Source organism: Podarcis filfolensis (assembly GCF_964270895.1).
Source record: "Podarcis filfolensis genome assembly, chromosome: 5".
NCBI classification, from domain to species: domain Eukaryota; kingdom Metazoa; phylum Chordata; class Lepidosauria; order Squamata; family Lacertidae; genus Podarcis; species Podarcis filfolensis.
The window spans coordinates 74,906,755-74,925,382 of record NC_139608.1 but is presented as its reverse complement, the minus strand read 5'-3'; the positions used below and the strand labels follow the sequence as shown (position 1 = coordinate 74,925,382).

General features: G+C 42.9%; 1 protein-coding gene and 1 long non-coding RNA gene across 2 annotated transcripts in view; both read left to right on the top strand.

The window, feature by feature from the left end:
• The window catches only part of LOC310762981 (uncharacterized protein), a 104,558-nt gene that overhangs the window by 26,827 nt on the left and 59,103 nt on the right, over positions 1–18,628 (top strand). The window contains exon 2 of the mRNA XM_083614899.1: positions 105–150. Within this exon, the coding sequence (XP_083471025.1) occupies positions 105–150 (46 nt within the window). The remainder of the gene's footprint in view (positions 1–104; positions 151–18,628) is intronic.
• On the top strand, positions 1,950–12,929 carry LOC310763068. The gene is made up of 3 exons (XR_014548449.1): positions 1,950–2,324; positions 4,775–7,285; positions 12,553–12,929. It is a non-coding gene; the product is annotated as an uncharacterized lncRNA (long non-coding RNA).

Here is an 18,628-nt window from a genome sequence, read left to right as displayed (position 1 = left end):
CAATTTGCTGCAATGATATACTTTAAAGATTATCCTTCATGAATTTCCATGACAAATAATCTCTAGATGTTTGAATATTGAAAGTATTTCATTTTCATTTTCAGCATTTTGACAGCGCAGTCAACATTTGACAATATCTGGTCAGGAGCAGTAAGTATTTGACATATAGCAATCAACATTTGACAGTATCTGATAGATTGTAGCAGTCTCTCTATTTAATAGTATTAAAGAGATGACTTGGAACATAATTTTATAATATGTTAACTTATCTATACATGTATCCAATCAAATGTTGATATGACTTTTTATAAAAAAATCTGAAAACTGAATGTTGGGTTTGCAGCTCAAATGTCAACATGAAAGCAATTAGAATCAGAGTGGTATCGTGGTTAGAGTGTTGGCTAGAGTTCAAATCCCCATTCAGCCATCCATGAAGGTCATTGGGTGATCTCGGGCCTGCCATGATCTCTCTGCCTAACCAACTTCACAGGGTTGTTATGGGGATAAAATGGGGAGCAGAGGACCATGCACACTACTCTCAGCTCATGAGAGGAAAGTTGGGGTAGAAACAAATCTTTTTAAATCCAAGTTATGACCTTTTCTGTTTGCCCTAGTAGCTACTTCTTGTGGGTTCTGTTAATTCACAATCTTCCAGAGACTAACCAGGCAAGAAACAAACACTAGGCTTCAAAAATTAACCAATAACAAAGAATTTGAGATGTGGATAAGTGAGCATTAAAACTCATGATTGCCTGTTTTTGGAAGGAGCTAAAAAGAATTCTGGTATTAAAAGGTTTGGAGTATAGCTTTGGTGGAAAGGTTGACAAATAAATTAAAGCGGGCTAGAGGTACTAAAAAGAGGGATCAGAATGGTTTGATTTTGTAATGTATGTGAGCAATTTTTCATTTGTAAGAAATAATAATGAGGGGTTGGTATACATATATTTGATAAAAGTGTCATGGGTACCAGTAGCAAATGGTTTTGTTCTGTACGTATTCCTGTGTGCAACGACGAGCCTTAGGAGAATTAAAGGTGTGATAGATGTGCAACCATGAGGGGGCTCAGAGGGGAGTCCAGAATGCTTAATTGGCATTTTAATATGCTGGACAGAAGGGGAAAAATGGAGCTGTGTATGAAAGAAAATGGGGCTTCAGTTTAGCATTGCTCAGGCTGTCAAAAACCATGACCTTGACAAGTCATATTTGTATAGCAAGTCACTCTTTATTGTTTCTCCTCAAGATGAGACACCCATCTGTCAAGTTTAGTACAGCAGTTGGAGAGGGAAATGGTTGCCAGGGCTTATTATTTGACATGCTGTTGACACAAAGCCATTCTTGACTGGAGGGAATTCCCTGATTGCAGAGAAACAGGATGAAATACAAATTAGCTAACAGAGACATCAACAAGCATCGCACCCAGACATGGAAGAAGTCCCAGAAATCCCTCACGAGTGTAGATCAATCACGCCGGTTCTGAATCAGGATTTGAGGAACCACGCCCTTCCTGGATATCATCTTATTGAAACTTGGTGATTTATTGATCCCTGTTTGCTTCTCTGCTTTTCCTCTCAGTCTTTCAGTTAAAAAGGAACCTCCAAAGTCACCTAATGTTTTTTTGCTTTTGGCAAAATCTGGTGACACCTTAGGGAGGTGCAGAACACAGAAATGTCACTAGTTTTATCAAAATGCTTTGCAGTTCCCTCAACGTTTTGTAGATGTTTTGTCCAGTCAGGAACCTCCAGATTCACATTAGTATTTCACTTCAGGCAATGCTTGGTTTCAACATGTTTATTTCTGAAGCTTTCTAGCACATGCTGGTTATTATTAGCAAATCACATAAGTAAGATGGGCTTTGCAGGAGCTGAACTGCTCATCCAAAGCATCCATGATATAGCTTTGCTGTTTTGTTGATTAAAACATGAAACAAGCATAAAATAGGTCATCCCCCACCCCACAAAAATGTGCACATAAAATCCACAACAAAATATTTATTTATTGGGAGTCCAACATCTTTCTTAGTCTTTTACCCCTGCCTTTAACAATAATATTGTATGTAGGAAATAATAAGTGGATGAAGCTTTTCCTATTTTGTCATGGTGAGTACAAGTCAACTATATATAGATAGATAGATACAGATATAGAGAGACTTTATTCATTTATAAATGATCATGCACTGTTCAAAATACTGACCTGTTTTCTAGGTTAGTTCCATGAAAACAAGAAAACCAGTAATTCTGTATGACTGTTGCTAAAGTATGGATAACAGAGTTCTGGACATCTTTCTTCCAAAAGGAGCACAGCCAGCACACCAGCTAAAGTTGATGGTAGGCACCATGATCTAAATATATTTCCAACAGCAGCAGTGGACCTAAGAGCAAGCTATGAAACTGATCTTTGAGGAGGATTGTTTATTAGAACGGGTCAAAAACAATTTCCATTGAGAGCTGGACTACCTATGAGGCAGGGTGAAGCAGCAACCTCAGGTAGTAAAAATGCAAGAGATGGCACCCCTGTAGGCAGTGCTTTTTTTCTTCAAAAATAATGTTTAGGGGTACTCTCATTTTCCTACTCATATTGAAATACTGCTCCTCAATGAGGCCAAACTTAGATTCACAAAATGTTTAGGGGAATGCATATCCCTGCTCCCCCCCCCCAGAAAAAAGCATTGTATGTAGGCATCTCACCCCCATTGCTTCTGCTTCTACCAGAGAAGCAACCCAGGTAAGGGAAGTGGTGGCAGAGCAACACTGCTCCATTGCTGAGCATTGCTGCTGGTCTCCTCCACCTCTGGGGTGCAGAGAGGCCAGTGGCAAAGCTCTCCTGAATGCCTCCCTCTCAATGACTCTTGGTAAGAGAGAGGCATTCCAGAAGCCTTTGCAGAATTTGGTCCCTGCCCCAGCCTGGTGACAAAGCTTTTCAAGGGTTTGTCCTTGAAAGGAAGCTGTTGCGGAGCCTCAAGCCTCATGGGCGCAGTGACGGGATGTTTTGCCTCAGGCACCGAAATGTATCAGGCCAGACCTCCTTCTATGGCTTGATAAGACACTAGCCAACAGCCCCTCCACATAGTTTGGATTGAACTTTAGTTTATTGGATCTCAAGCAGCTCATCACTGAAGCCTAGGCTCTTATCAGTGGAAGAGGGATACTATGAGCAATCATGCTCCTTTGTGGCCAGGTCTATGGGCTCCAAGATATCTTAAAGCCTGCTAGACACATGTGAGGGATCTAAGACAGATGAAATCGTTCCTTTTCTGATGATATAGTGCCTTTGGTCCCTTTGCTTTTTAAAAACAGCAGCACATAAATCTATCCTGGAGTCTATTTATCATTTGAAACGAAGGTTATAAAAAGAAACCTGGGGTTGTATCCAATACGACGTCAGCAGTATTCTGCTCACATAGCAGGACTTCTCCTTTCTCTGACACCCCCCCCCCAAAAAAAATTCTGCTTCAGTGTCCTTCAACCCTCTGGAGCAGATTTGGAGGGTGGGAGGGTGGGCTCAAGGGAAAGAAGAGAAGGTAGAAGTTCCATTGTGCACGCAGAAGTTGGCAAGTGGAAAGGCAGCATTGATACAACCCCAGTGCCCAGATTTCTTGTATTTTTATCCAAAATTTGGGTGGCCATGTTGTTCCAGCAGAAGAAAATTTAAAAGCCCCAGAATGGTAAAACCTTAGCAGGACCAACCAAAATAACAAGACTTTAAGCTTTTGTATAGGTGATGGTGATGATGTTTTTAGACAATCGTTTAGACAAGAGAAAGAGAGAAAGTTCATATCGAAGGGAGATGTTTCACAATGTATCAGCTCCTTCGCATCATCGGTTTCTTTCTCTTGTGCAAACAAGTCATTGCCAGGTTTCTTGGGGAAATGGTATAATGGCTGCTTTTCTCTTTGACAGTAAGTGTCAGTACAGTTTATCCTTTGTGTCAAGGCAAAATGTTGGAAATAGATGCAATTGAAGTGCTACTATCCCAAGGGGTGATGTTTGGATAAACCCCTTTTCTCTGTGAACTGAGATATATAAGCCCCAACTGTTCTATCTAGAGTTCCCTAGGAAGAGGTATTGACTTATACCACTCAGGGAATTGTTGCTTTGTGAAGGGAACTGGGATCTTCTAATGATTCTTAGCACCCTTAACTAACTACAGTTCTCAGGATACAGGAAGTCATGGTTGTTGAAAGTGGTATGATACAGCTTTAAATGCATAGTGCAGATGCAGCCTCAGATTCAGGTCTTCAAGGAGAGTGCAGGCTAAACCAGCATCTTTTTCTGTCCCACGTAGGCTTCTTGGAAGCATGAACAATTATAAGTTTCCTGCTGCTTTTGGAGCCAAACCCATATCTCTCTAATGGACCAAAGCATGCTTTGCAAGCACCTTTGTCATTTTTCAGAAGCCCAAAGTTGTAATGGCATCATTCTGCGCACACAGAGAGTCCGTTTTAGTTATGAAATGGTGATTTTCGAGAAAGCAACTGAGAATCATTTCTTGGAAGAATGACTCATACACCTGAAGGAGCTCTGGCAAATATCTGATGCAACAGCTCAGGGAAACTGGCAATTTTGTTCAGTGACTAAAAGCCTCTGCTAAAAGGAGGGTATGGGGGGTATGCCTCCTGCTATGTTGCCACTGACGTTGTTTTGTGCTAGATGGGGACTCACTTGACTCTCCCACACTTGCAAGGAATGCATGGTGGGGGGTTTGGAGGGCCCCATGGGCTAACCCTGCCCCTATGCCACACCAGGTCTCCGTTCCTCCCTTTTCAATCTATCTGTAGTTGGTACTCATGAGACCTAGTTGCCAGGCAGCAAGACAGTGAGATAAGCAGGCAAAGGAGCAAGGAAGGTTGGCAGGACATACTGGTGATTGCAGGACCATGGACAGCTCTTACCAAGCAACTTGCTCTGATGAAGGGTAAGCGGATGCCTTATGAACTTCTGACACCACTCCATCCCTCCTAAATTCCGTACACCAAATGTGGTTACGTGCATGATAACAAAGTGAAGGCATGAGTGACTTGTCAGGATCCATTCCCAATTAAAAATAAAATTAAAAAAAAAAACAACAAACCACAGATAATCTCAAGACGGAGTAATCTGGTGTAGGCCCTCCAACACATCAATAGTGTATTTGCATATGATTATGGAGGCTGAAAGGGTTAAAGATGTTGGCCTTTCTTTTTTCAAGTCATCTTGAACAACTACTTGATCTAGCTGCAGCATTCAGAGCTGGTAGTTGTCCTAAAATCAAAAAGGAAATGTGGTCTCTGGGGAAAATAAAAGCCAAGACAAATATGTTTTTGTTTGCAAACTGATCACAGATCTCAAGTGCGACCCACATCTCCATTCCTCCTGCAACCAACTTTTCTTTTCTTTCTGCAGCATGCTTCTGAATATCTGTAACAATCTTCAAACAGAAAGCAAGGACCTATCCTCCAACATTTCTCCAATGGAAATAGGGACAGAGTGCTGCTGTGCTCAGATCTTGCTTAGGAACTTCTCATAGACATCTGGTTGGCCACTGTGAGAACAGGATACTGGACTAGATGGGCCATTGGCTTCATCAAGCAGGTTCTTCTTATGCTCTTACACCCCTCTCTCTTGACTCTGGCCCTACCCAGTTTTGGCTCCAGTCCCAATCTCTCCTTGCATGTGGTCTCTGAAAGATTGCTCTGAAGAAACATGACCCTTGACAGAGCAAAGTTCCCCCTCTCCTGATATACAAATGTTTTGTTGCTTAGAAATAAGAGATACAATACTAATATTTTTAAACAACAATTAATGTCATGAGAAATCGGAAACCTTAGTATCATTAATATGTGGCTTAAATCCTTCAGTAGAGCTTTATCAGAAATTTCCATTAAAAAAACAAACAACAAGCTTAGAATAGGTTTACCAGAACAACAATTGATTATTTTAAGAAGAAGATCTCGAGCAAATTAACAGCTGAGAGCCATTCATATTACTATAAATAATACAGGTGATACAAACTACAGGATACAAAGGCTCTTGTCTTAAATCAGTTCTGCTCAGTGAACTGTGAACTGGCTTTACCAGAAAAAAAAATGTGTTCAGAGGTGAACTGCTGATGTTGTGGAATTTATTTATGCCAGTTTGTCTACCCTGAAACCGCAAAGGCCATTTCAAAAGCCACTGGTACTGATTCATTCAAATAACCACACACCCATTTTGTTATGTTGAAAGAGTTTCATGAAATTCTTCAGTCCTCTTAGAGGTGTTTGGAACTGTCCATTTCAGTTACTCTTGTTTTTCTTTTATCTTTTTAATCTTAAAACAAACTTGCATAACTCACCTTTTCGAAACAAAATGTCTGAATTGAAGCTCAGCCATCCTTCACACTTTTCCAAATTTTGCAATGCAGTTTTCCAGCCATGTGCAGAAAAATACACATGCGTGATGAATATATTAATGGAAATAACATACAAAAATTCATTATATATGGTGAAATTGCTTTGCCGAAATGTGTATATTAGGCAAACAAATCAGAACAAATACTCAATAAAGGGCATGGACTAATCTCTGTTTAAGTGTCAGGGACTATGCAGAGGAGGAATGGTGGAGACCGCCTGCCCACCCTGACCCTTCCAGAGAAGAAGAAGATAGTTCAGAATTACAACAGGGGTTTGAGGGAGGTCACAGCTCAGAGGCAGATGAGGGGGGAAGCTGGGAAATAATGGGAGAGGAGGAGGCAGAACCGGAGCGGCAGCTGGCTTACACACTGTATTAGAAAGCATCCCAGACCTTCCATCTCCCAGAACCTGGCAAGCCTTAAAAATAGGAGGAACAAAGTCCTCAAAGACAGAGGGTATGTAGCAGCAACTATAGAAATGACAAATGAGGAACAGGGAGAGATGGGTAGAGGAGATTCACTTGCCATTATCCAAGAGGCTGGGTTCTATAGCCTCTCTTTGTAAATATTGAAATAAAAAACGATGGCAAGAAACCTTTTCTTGTCTTTACACTTTCCTGGGCAACCAGCTGGGAGCTGCTGACAGTTGTGTCAGTTGTGACCTCATTCTGATGATGTCCACCTGAAGAATAGGCAAGGCCATTGTGACCTCATGTTGATGCTGCCTGCCTAAAGGAGACAGACTGGCCATTGTGACCTCAGTTGCTGCTGCTAACTGAAGGAGAGACTTCCATTATGACCTCATGTTGCTGATGCCTGACTGAAGGACAAAGACTGGCCATTGTGAACTCATGTTGATGCTGCTCAGCTGAAGCATACTGACTTTTGTGGACTTCATGGTCATGAAGCCCAGCTAAAGGTGAGAGAAACTGGCCAGTGAGCCTTTCAGTAGCTATTGCCCATCCAAAAGTGAGAAAGATAACATTCCTTGTGTCCAAGTAGTAAAGCAAAGAGCTCAGAATCAAAGGGCCCTCAGTGCCACCCATAGGGGAGATGATGACGAGTGAGGAAGTTGGAGAAAAAGGGAGTGGAGAGTCACTCGGGAGAACACTATTATTCCAAGAGGCTGTGTTCCAAGCCTCTCTCTGTAAATACTGAATAAAAAGCAGATGGTAAGAACTTTTCCTTGTCTTATCCATTCCTGGCAACCTGCCATGGGAGTTGCTTCCTCTGCCGCCTGAGAGGACAGGACTGCACTCCCCTGGCATCAGCAGGTTTGCAGCTTAGAGGTTGCTCCTGGATTCAATATTGCCACTGGAGCCTCAAGTAGCCTTGGTGGTTGGGAGTGCCTTTTTCAGCTACAGCTAGTTCACCAGGTACACCCCCTTTTTGACAGCGATGTCTTGGCACAGTACTCCATACTCTGGTAACTTCCAGTTTGGATGAGTGCAATGCGCTGGGTGGGGGACTGCTCTTGAAGACGACTCGGAAATGTTCATTGACCCAAAATCCAGCAGTCAGAATACTGGCTGGGGTTCCATTTATAAGTAAAGGGACCCCTGACTATTATGTCCAGTAATGACTGACTCTGGGGTTGCGGTGCTCATCTCGCTTTATTGGCCGAGGGAGCCGGCGTACAGCTTCCGGGTCATGTGGTCAGCATGACTAAGCCGCTTCTGGCAAACCAGAGCAGTGCACGGAAACACTGTTTACCTTCCCGCCGGAGCGGTACCTATTTATCTACTTGCACTTTGAGGTGCTTTCGAACTGCTAGGTTGGCAGGAGCAGGGACTGAGCAACGGGAGCTCACCTGGTCATGGGGATTCGAACCGCCGACCTTCTGATCAGCAAGCCCTAGGCTCTGTGGTTTAACCCACAGCACCACCCGTTTTTTAGGTCTCACTTAATGCCTGCTTCAAAAGAACCAGACTGGTTGCCAGTTCATTTGCATATCCAATTTCATACCCCACAACTGTCTCGTTTTAAGTGAGAGATCCTGGAATCTAAGAAGCCAATCCTGGCTTCTGTTTGCGTCCCATAATGCCCCCTTTTTTTAGTCTGGCACTCTGGCGTGAGTCCTTGTGCCAGAGTGCTAGACCAAAACATGCTCACTTTGGCACAGGGTCGTGCCAGAGCTGTGGTGTACCCTGCTGATGAGCATCGTAGCACTGTGCCAGAAGGCTCTCCCCTCCTGATGTCCTGATTTGGGGAATGAAAATGTTGGAGGGTATAAAATTCAAGGTGCTCACATTAGTGTTTAAAGCCCTAAATGCCTGAGGCCCCAAATACCTGCCTCCTTTCCTACAAATGCTCTTCTGTGCTCAGATCAGCAGATTCTTCCTCCCTCAGAAGCTCAACAGTGTGTGGCTTGGGAGAGAACATTCTCTGTGGCATCCCCAAAGTTATGGCAATCCCACAGGAGACTGCTGAAGGCACACCTCTTTAGCCTGTCTTTTGACCTTTGAGGTATATAGTTTAGGATCCACCTTATTTCTGTGATTGCAAGTTGTTTAAAACTGTTCTTAATATTGTGTTTAAACGTTGTAACCCGCTCCAGGACCTTAGAATGAAGGATGAGTAAAATAGTAACAACAGCAGCAGCAGCAGCAACAACAACAACATTTCTCTGCACATTTCCCTAATATAAACCTGTATAAGCATATTATTTGATTGGAGAAATGCATTGTAGAATTTAGAGAAGCAAAAATTTTGAGTGGCATTTCGGTTCACATACAATTTCAGGAAATGTGAATTAGGTGGGTTTACAATAAAATGCAACACCCGCCCCCCCCAAATCTCCTCCATCTGTGTTGATAGGAACATGAGGAATATGGAAAGAAAACAAGAAAGACTGGATGCCAAATGTATGTGTGACTTGTACATTATAACAAGGAGTGAGTTATACAGCTTCCCCCAGCAATACAAGTTGCCTTTGCTTCAGTGTTCTGTTCAATGTTCAGTCTTGTCTGGAACATTTTTATGTTAGAACAAAACTCACAACTTTTATAGAGAATTTATTGCTCTGCTTAGAAAACAATCATAAGCATGACAGTTGAATTATTGTGGTGGGTTGTCCACACAGCAAGGGAGTGTTTAGTGCACAGCTGAGGGCAGAAAGATGTCTTGGTCTGAATTCCATCTGCATCTATCTCCGCACCGCATCTCTTTTACCCCCCATTGTCTTTGGGGGTACAGATGGCGAAGGATCAACCCACGAATCATTTAAGCTATTACTCTGGAGTCAGGCTTGTCATGAAATTTGGGAATCATCCCCTCCTCTTTTCTTGGCGTCTAAAGATTTCCTGGCAATTCTCTTTTGCCTGCATCCTCTGCTGTGACTTTTTAAAATGGAAGATATAGCATCTTCAATACTACTGCCCAAGGTTGTTACTGCTGATTTATGCGCAAAGCACAACCATGAATTTTCAGGGCAACCCCCCCCCCCCCCCGCATGACAGCAACTTAGCATCAGCCTCAAAGTCGGCCAAACCCAACATTTCTGCCGGAATATTTCTGTCTAGAGGTACAGAGCTCAGCGGGATTTCAGGGTGCAATGCCAATTAAATATTTGATGGCTGTGAGATAATTCACTAGTGGGACCTTTGAGGTTTTAACAGCCTCTTTTATGATTAGCTAAATCTATATCATTTCCCTGTGATTTTTCCCAGAATCTACAAAGACTGCCTTTGCTCTTGGTTGTTTATTAAGGGAGTCTGCTAACTTACATCCTTACTGCCGATCCTTCCCTCCCCAATGCAGCCCTATATTAAGGGCACTTCCAGACTGCTGCTATTTTCAGATGAGATTCAGTCACATACCAGCAAATTCAGGTGGCACAAATAAAGTTGATTTGGAGCTCTTGCACAACAAACCCATCTCCCCGGGAAGATGGACTTGCACAGGAAAATGTGGAATAATGCTTGCTTGACGCAACGTGTTATAGTTTCCCCAGAAACAAATAAAACAGAATGCTCAATAAACAGCTGGTGCCATCTAACCTACTGGCAATTTTTGCGCAAGCAAATCAGGTTGATTGCTCAATAAATAGGCCGACTAGAAGCAACCTATGTTTTGTGATGGCTTCTTACTAGCCTAACCCTCCTCCCGCTTTTCTTTCAAGAAAATATTTTTTTAAAATAATCTTTATTAAAGATTTTTTTTTAAATTATAAAAAAGAAAAAAACAGAAAAAAGACAAAACAGAAAAATAGAAAGAAACAATACATCCATCATTCTCAAATTTTTAACTTTCATTACCTTCTTTCTTTGACCTCCTCCTCCTCCCCTTTCTTGTATCCTGGTTAATAATTATCACAGCAAATCCTTTCCATAGTTCATAATATTTTGTCCTTTCATTATCTTAATCTATTTTCATCTTGTCTTATAGCAAACCTTAAAACTTAAAACTTAAATCTTATTTTTACCGACTTCTCATAACCATATCATTAACCTAATTCTTTAAACATTTTTACTAGAACCAAGTAGTTCCATTTCAACATTTTTCTAGCATTCATCAATTATTTTAAAACAGTCCTAATGATAAAAGAAAAAAAAGTAAAACAATCTAATCTTCATCCAGCGTCCCTTCCTCCTGGTCCTGGATTTTGTCAGTCCTTTTTGTCCCATTAATCTAGCGCATTAACCTGGTATCCTTATATCCGAGGCCCTCAAGTCTCTTCCATGTCCCTTCCACGACTCTTCTTCATATTTTCCTTTCACTCGTGGGAACTCCAGCTTAGTAATGTTTTTGACCCTTTTCAGCAGATCAGCCCCATTTCCATAGTCCAGACTAAACTCCATGTGATAATTAAACACCTGTTTCAGATTCCCTCCAAAATTAAGAGCCCCCACAGCTCCAAACATCTGACGGCCCATTACCAGACTCAGAAAGTCCAAACATCCCTGCATGGGAGGGTCAGTCCAACCCCCCATTTCCAAACCAAACCACACTTTATCTTTCCAAATCTGGTTTTTTCCAAATTCATTTATCAAATCCAAAGGCTCATGATCCTGCAACTCCCTCCATTTCTGGCACCCAGGATTCAGCAGTATCCTCTTCTCTCATCTGTGCTGTCATAGCACACTCCTGTTTTAATTCCTGGGTAGGCTCCATGTAGTTTCCTACTGCCTGTTCAAAATTTCTGACCGCATTAGTCATCAAATCCGTCTTCTGTCTTAACTGATCCAATAGGGCATTTATTTTACAGAAAGCACCCAACTGAGCTTCTGAAAACATTGTCCTACAAGGTCACAAGTCCTTTCCCACGATTGTAATCTGTAACAGCTGCAAGCTCCTGAAGTTGGTTACAATTTCACTGTCTCCCTCTAGGGGGGAAACTTCTGTTTATTCTTTCTTTTAAGAACAACAGCAACAAAGTTTCTTTTTTAAGATATTCAGTCAAGATTTGTTCCTTTGAAATGCGAAAGGAAACAATGGAGTCACTATGTTACTTTTCTTTTAGCTGTCTGTCAAAAACATTTGTCTCTGGTCAATGAGCTTCAAACGTCAGTCCTGACACTCCGCTCCAGGATCAGGATGGTGGAAAGTTACTTTACTTTAAACTCACTTCTGCAGGTTTAAACAGTCCAAAAAGAGATCCCCCTTCTTCTCCTGCTACCGATGGGGGGTTCCGCGGTTTTAAATGATGATAGCCAATCCTTTAAAAGTAATTTTCTAAGCTCTAGTTTACATTGTCTTTGCTTTATTCTGACTACAAAGAAACGGAAGGCTGACTTCCTGTTTAGACCTTCCCGTTTCAGTACCAAATTGAAGTAAATTTTAAGTCCAATTCCTCTCTACTGGCCAGTCCTTATTTAAAGTCCAATTGTTCAAGTTTTAAGTACTCACGGGTGATTCTTTAGATGCCAAATTGTCCCAGGAAAAAGGCAGCGCTCTCCGGCAACGGCTATGTGGCTTCGCTCCACGGAAAAAGCAGTAGACTCACAGCACCGTGCCACTTCCCCCTCTTCGCTTCGGAGCCCGTTAATGGGTTCCTTTGCGGGTTGGGGGGGCGCTAAAGGTGCCCGCCGAGTCCCATGGTCACAGGCTTCATCCGCCTGTGATTTTTAAAGGGTCCCCGCTTCGCCGTAGCGGAAACGACCCGTTTCGCGCGGAGCTGGTCCCTCCAGTTCAGAGGGAGTACGCCATTGCTGATGGCGCCACGCCGGAAGTCATTCTTCTTTCAAGAAAATAAAGTCCCACAACAGACAGTGTTGCTCAAGAACGTGGCAGCTAGCTTTGGAAGCATAACTTTGGGAACTGCCGATGTGTTTGAACACATTGTTGATGTCCGTCCGCCTCAGGAGACAATGGAGGAGTGTGCCTTTGGGGATGAAGTTAAGGTTACAGCACCTGCTGTGGCTGGATAGACCGATACAGGAAAGATGTGTTTTGTTGAAGCTGGGGCAGATGAAAGCATCCAGTTGTGCTGCTGCAGCTGCACCATGGTGTTTCTTCTCTCTGTGCTCCTCACAGAAGTCATTCCTATGGACGCTCTACCTGACTGTCTGTCTCCAGGCACTATGAAGGTTCACCCATTCCTAATGAAGATTCCTTGTCCATAATTTGGTGTGTCCGGGGTTATTTGGGGCAGGGCAAGCCTCTGAAACCTCGGCTCACATCTTGATTTTGAAATGTGTAGCACCTTGCATCTATAAATTAGGTGGATGTGGTGAAATTGCTGCATTGATTGCTGGAAGTAAGCTCAGCTATTAAGAGCTATTTATTCAGCATGTTTGGCACCTAGGATTCTGGAAACCAATGACCTCATTAATTTTCCGGATGTTCCTCTCAGATCTATATAAACAGACAAAGCAGAAATGTGAATTGATTTGCAGAGGCAACAATTAAGGCGCCGGGGGCTGTTTCAGTCTTTTGTCAAAGTGCATTGTAGGACTTTCCACATTTCTTTATTAACTACCAGTTCTGTCGAGATGATTCTGAGCAAGTGTGAGGGTTGTATGATTTTTAAAAACAAAACACCTGGGGGGGGGGTGAAAGAATATCTTCCCTGCCTGTAGGAAGCCAAGCAAAGATGGGAGCTTCAGCAAAGAGTTCTACTTTCTTGAAAATATCCTGTTACTGGGACTCTGCACCCCACACCTTCTACAATGCTTCACATAGAGCAGAGACTTGGTGAACAATGGGGCAGATTCATTTGAGTGGAGGCAATTCTTTCAGGTTGTATCTTAGTATTCCTAAGGAACTCTCGAACCTCTGGTTTATGCTCTAGAGTCTAGACCTATGCAGAAGTTGACTAGTGAAAACAGATTGCTGATTTCATCTGCAATTTTTAATAAAAATGTTATGCTGTTTCACGTAAACCAAGTTAGAGATTTATTTGTTATTCTTTTTGAGCAAGCAGTCTGTACAGAAGTTGTTAGACTACAACTCCCATCGTCCCTGACTCTGACCAGCTGATGGGAGTTGGAGTCCAATGGCTGGAGGGCCACAGATTCCCCAGTTCTGGCCTAAAGTTGCACTTTGAGTGGCTTCAAAAAAACACAGAAACACATAGCAATTGTATTGAAATAATTCTAATATAAGCAATATACAAAACTCAGAAATCAGCATAAAAATCAGCCCAAAATCAGCATAGAAACAGGCCAGCAAAATATTTATAGGTCTGATGAGGTTAAAATAAGAACAATAAATAGTAATGCCAATGTGTGCTATTAAAATTAAATATCCTCACCTGCTTATTTGTCTTGCACTTTTTCATAAGATTATGCTTTCCCTGGGAATTTAATCTCAATTATATCCAAGAATAGACGGCTTTGAACCTTGCAGTGAATTTCCCCACTTCTCTGAAATCTCTTTGCTTCCTCTCAAAGACATCTGAAACGACACCCCTTGTGTGAGAAGGTGGGGGGGGGATGTTTGGTAAGTCAACTTCCCTTCCTTACAAATTTCATTGAGATCAGAGACACCTATTTATACAAGAGCACCTGATGCATAACTAATGTGACTGAGTTTAAATTAAAACTTTCATTTCATAATAAAGTAAGGGAGAAATGGTTTTCCAAGGAGATTTTGGGCAGGGTTATATTATTATTAGAAACTGCACAACAGGGAGGCTCTCCACCCCCAGCATAAAGCTAAAGCAATGGGGAAAGTTTCTCCTTATGAATTTGTGTCTATGTCACACAGCAGAAAAAGGGAAGAGATCCAAACATAAGAATAGAACAATAATGAATAAGAATAAGAATAATAAGCCCTGCAGGATCCAGTCAATGGCTCATACAGTCCAGCATTCTGTTCTCATAGCACCAACCAGCATTGCGTGTGTGGCACTGTGGTTTAAACCACTGAGCTCCTTGGGCTTGCTGATCAGAAGGTTGGAGGTTTGAATCCCTGCGATGGGGTGAGCTCCCGTTTTCTGTCCCAGCTCCTGCCAACCTAGCAGTTCAAAAGCACACCAGTGCAAGTAGATAAATAGGTGGCGGGAAGGTAAACAGTTTCCATGCGCTCTGGTTTCCGTCACGGTGTCCCGTTGTGCCAGAAGCAGTTTAGTCATGTTGGCCACATGACCTGGAAAGCTGCCTGTGGACAAATGCTGGGTCCCTTGGCCTGAAAGCAAGATGAGCGCTGCAACCCCATAGTCACCTTTGGTTGGACTTAACCATCCAGGGGTCCTTTACCTTTTACCTTTACCTTTGCTAGTAACCACTGATAGCCTTACACTTCATGAATTTGTCCAATCCCTTTTTTAAGCCATCCAGGGGGTCATCAATGCCTCCTGTGGGAGGGAGTTCTATAGTTCAGCTTTGTGCTACGTGGAGAAGTGCTTCCTTCTGTCTGCTCGGACTCTTCGAACATCAGAGGTGAATTTAAGGGCAGCGTGAACATTTCCGCTGCACTGGGTGTTGAGCCTAGGGGTCGCCCCAGAACGTCCCAGCTATGATGCTATTGAAAGCAGGATGTAAAGTGAGAGGCAGGGGGCACCAAATTTTGACTCGCACAAGGCGCTGCTGAAATTTGAAAGGCCAAAGTCTGCCGTTGCAACCGATTCCTTTGATTGCAGAAAGACACCTCCACCCTGCTGAGCATATGACCTTGCTATGAACAATTGTCAGTCGCCATTATTGTTGGGGCCTGGTAGGAATTTTCCCAGTTGGCCAATTGGTTTTCGCCTACCTAGTAGCAATTGTCACAACTTTTGTGAGGTTAGGCATTAGGTAAGCCTTTGTTTGGATGGAGGGGCAAATTGTAGCCTTTGCCTGCCCCTCCTCAGTAAGGGTACCCTGTTAAAGGGATCCGGGGTGTGAATCTTGTCTGAATCCTGGACGTGGGCTATGGCTATGTCACAGCCCCTACAGGGAGCCCTCAGGGTGCCCCTATTTGATGAAAGTCATAGGGTGCCCCTATTGGTGGTTTACCTTTAAGTGGACTCCCTGCAGATGGGCAGGAGTCAAGCTATAGCCTGGCTTCACCCTAATGCCTAAGCCAAACTACTCACATCTGTAACCAATAAAGTTGTGGCCTGTTTGAACCCATGAATCAAAATACTTTGTGTCCGTGTGCTTTATTGCTCTCCTGGGAACTTTGTGGCTCAGGTGCCTTGGCATGCAACCCATTAAGGTGATGCGATTCCTTTGATTGCTGACGGACACCTCCACCCTGCTGAGCCCATAATAGCAATAAATCCCAAATGCCCACAAGTCAAACTGTGGTCTGAGAGTAAAGGCACAGGAGTTTAGCTAGGATGGGAGGGGGGAAAGTAACTTCAGCTACTGCTATCTTTATTGTCTCACTCAGTTAATTATGACACCAAGTTCAACTAATACTAGAAGCTAGGGAGATGAATGTAAAACTCTTTCTTTCTGTCTTTCTTCCTTTCCTCCCCCTTCCTCCTTTTGAACCTGTAATTTTAGCAAAGGTAATCCTGGGAGCAATGATATAGCTTAGATGTGCTTCTGGAAGTTAACATTTGAAAGCAAGTGCTCAGTGGGGAACTCTGCCATCCCTGGTTTGCAGCTAAATTATGTCCCTGAAATGTAAATGATCACCAACTCAGCTAAATAATAAATAAAGGCACATTATGGAATAAGCCTCTCATTATATGTTAACCACAGAAAAGTCAACATCTTACAGATCTCGCTCCTTCATGATTCATTCTTAGTGGGAGATTGAAAGAGCCAATGTTCCTGGCTCCTGTATTTTTCCATTTTACTTTATTTGTTTAATAAGAGGATTTGGGGGGGGGGCTGGGTGTGTGTGTTTTACAGATGGGCTGCGTAGGTAGCATTTCATTGGTGTGAGGCAAAGATATTCTGGGAGACAACAAAGGACTACTCTTGAGTATATTCTAAATATGATTTGTCACCCTGCCAAAATAAAACAGCACCTAACCAGACTCATCAGTGGAAGCCCTGTGCAAGGGCTCCTCCCTCCCCTCCCTCCCCTCCCCCTTCCCACAGACCCCCCAATACCCCTGGAATTGTCTCAGGGTAGGAGGTTGGGAGAAGCCCCAAAGCAGTACACATGAGCAGGAGAGAGGGGGCACTACATCTGGGAAACTGAAATGCTTGCACAGACAGAACAATTGGAAGAGATCAACATTGAATTCCACCTGCTGTAATTTAACATTGTGGTTGATTATTTTTATAACTTACAATCATCAGATATACAGTCATACCTTGGAAGTCAAACAGAATCTGTTCCGGAAGTCTGTTTGACTTCCAAAACATTCGGAAACCCAAGCGCAGCTTCTGATTGGCTGCAAGAAGCTATTGCAGCCAGTCAGAAGCTGCAGAAGCCCTGTCGGACGTTCGGCTTCCAAAAATAGTTCATAAACCAGAACAGTCATTTCTGGGTTTGTGGCATTCAGGAGCCAAAACGTTCGAGAACTAAGCTGTTCGAAAACCAAGATACGATTGTATAGGTGTTCCAGACTAAAAATACACCAGAGAGGGATTTCCATAAAAGGTGTGCAAAAGGAAGACACAAGTAAAACCTGCTTTATACTGAGTCAGACCCTTTGCCCATCTAGCTCATTACTGTTTACATGGAATGGCAGTGGCTCTCCAGGGCTCTTTCCCAAACAGAGGTCTTTCCCAGCCCTACCTAGAGATGTCAGAGGTTGAACCTTGGACCTTCACAGCTTTGTTTATTATTATTTTTTCCTTTCACTTTAAAAAACAAACAAAAAGAGAGAACCTACTGAAAGCTTTGCTAACTATATTTCAAAGGCTGGCAGATCTGTAGGAATAGACAAGCTCTAAGAACTTATGCAAAACCTCTCACTCTGTGTGAACATCTTTGAAGAAATCGCATGCCCAGGTAGAACCATGATTTAGGATTTCTATGCAGTAGTACAACTAATCTACCCTTTATAACTGGAGCGCCTGCAGTACATACCTTAAAGCCTGAGCAGGGACATGGCATCCCATTCCATGCCAAAGATTTACGACTGTTTCCCGGATGGGCTGTGTTGTGCTGCAGACACATTGCCCATTTTTTGCCCACTGAATCACTGTGCAACCTGAGTTTCTGCAGCACACTGAAAGCCATGTGTCTCTTAGTGCATCATTACGTTGATGCACTAAGGCACAATGTTCCGACGAGCTCTTTAATTCTTATAGCAAACGAGGAACGAGATTAACCTACAATCTGATTCCATTTGTGCAACCTGAACCTTTCCGCAATAAGCATGGATAAGACGACTGGAGGTTGTGTGTGGCAACCACACAAATGGTTCAGGAGCATTTATCTGTTTGAAAGTCTTGCTTCGCTGTAGGACTGACACTGAAGTTATAGTGTGTGTGTGTGTGTGTGTGTGTGTGTAATCTCCATAAACCAAGCAGTGCAGTGTCACCCCCCCCCATTCCCTTATAGAGGATCTCATTAACTTCAAAGCACTGCTGTCATCTCTCTGCAAATATAGAGTACAGTGGTACCTCGGGTTAAGAACTTAATTTGTTCTGGAGCTCCGTTCTTAACCTGAAACAGTTCTTAACCTGAGGTACCACTTTAGCTAATGGGGCCTCCCGCTGCCGCCGGAGCACAATTTCTGCTCTCATCCTAAAGCAAAGTTCTTAACCCGAGGTATTATTTCTGGGTTAGTGGAGTCTGTAACCTGAAGCGTCTGTAACCCAAGGTACCACTGTAGTCTTCCACAAGCCTGTCAAAGGCCTTTGCATTTTCATGGAGCTTCTGGGGTACACAGCTTCAATGCTTTACACTTCTCTCTGCCATGAGCAATGCACATGACTCCTATGGCCATCACTGGGTATGAACCTGGCAACTCACTATATCCACTTTT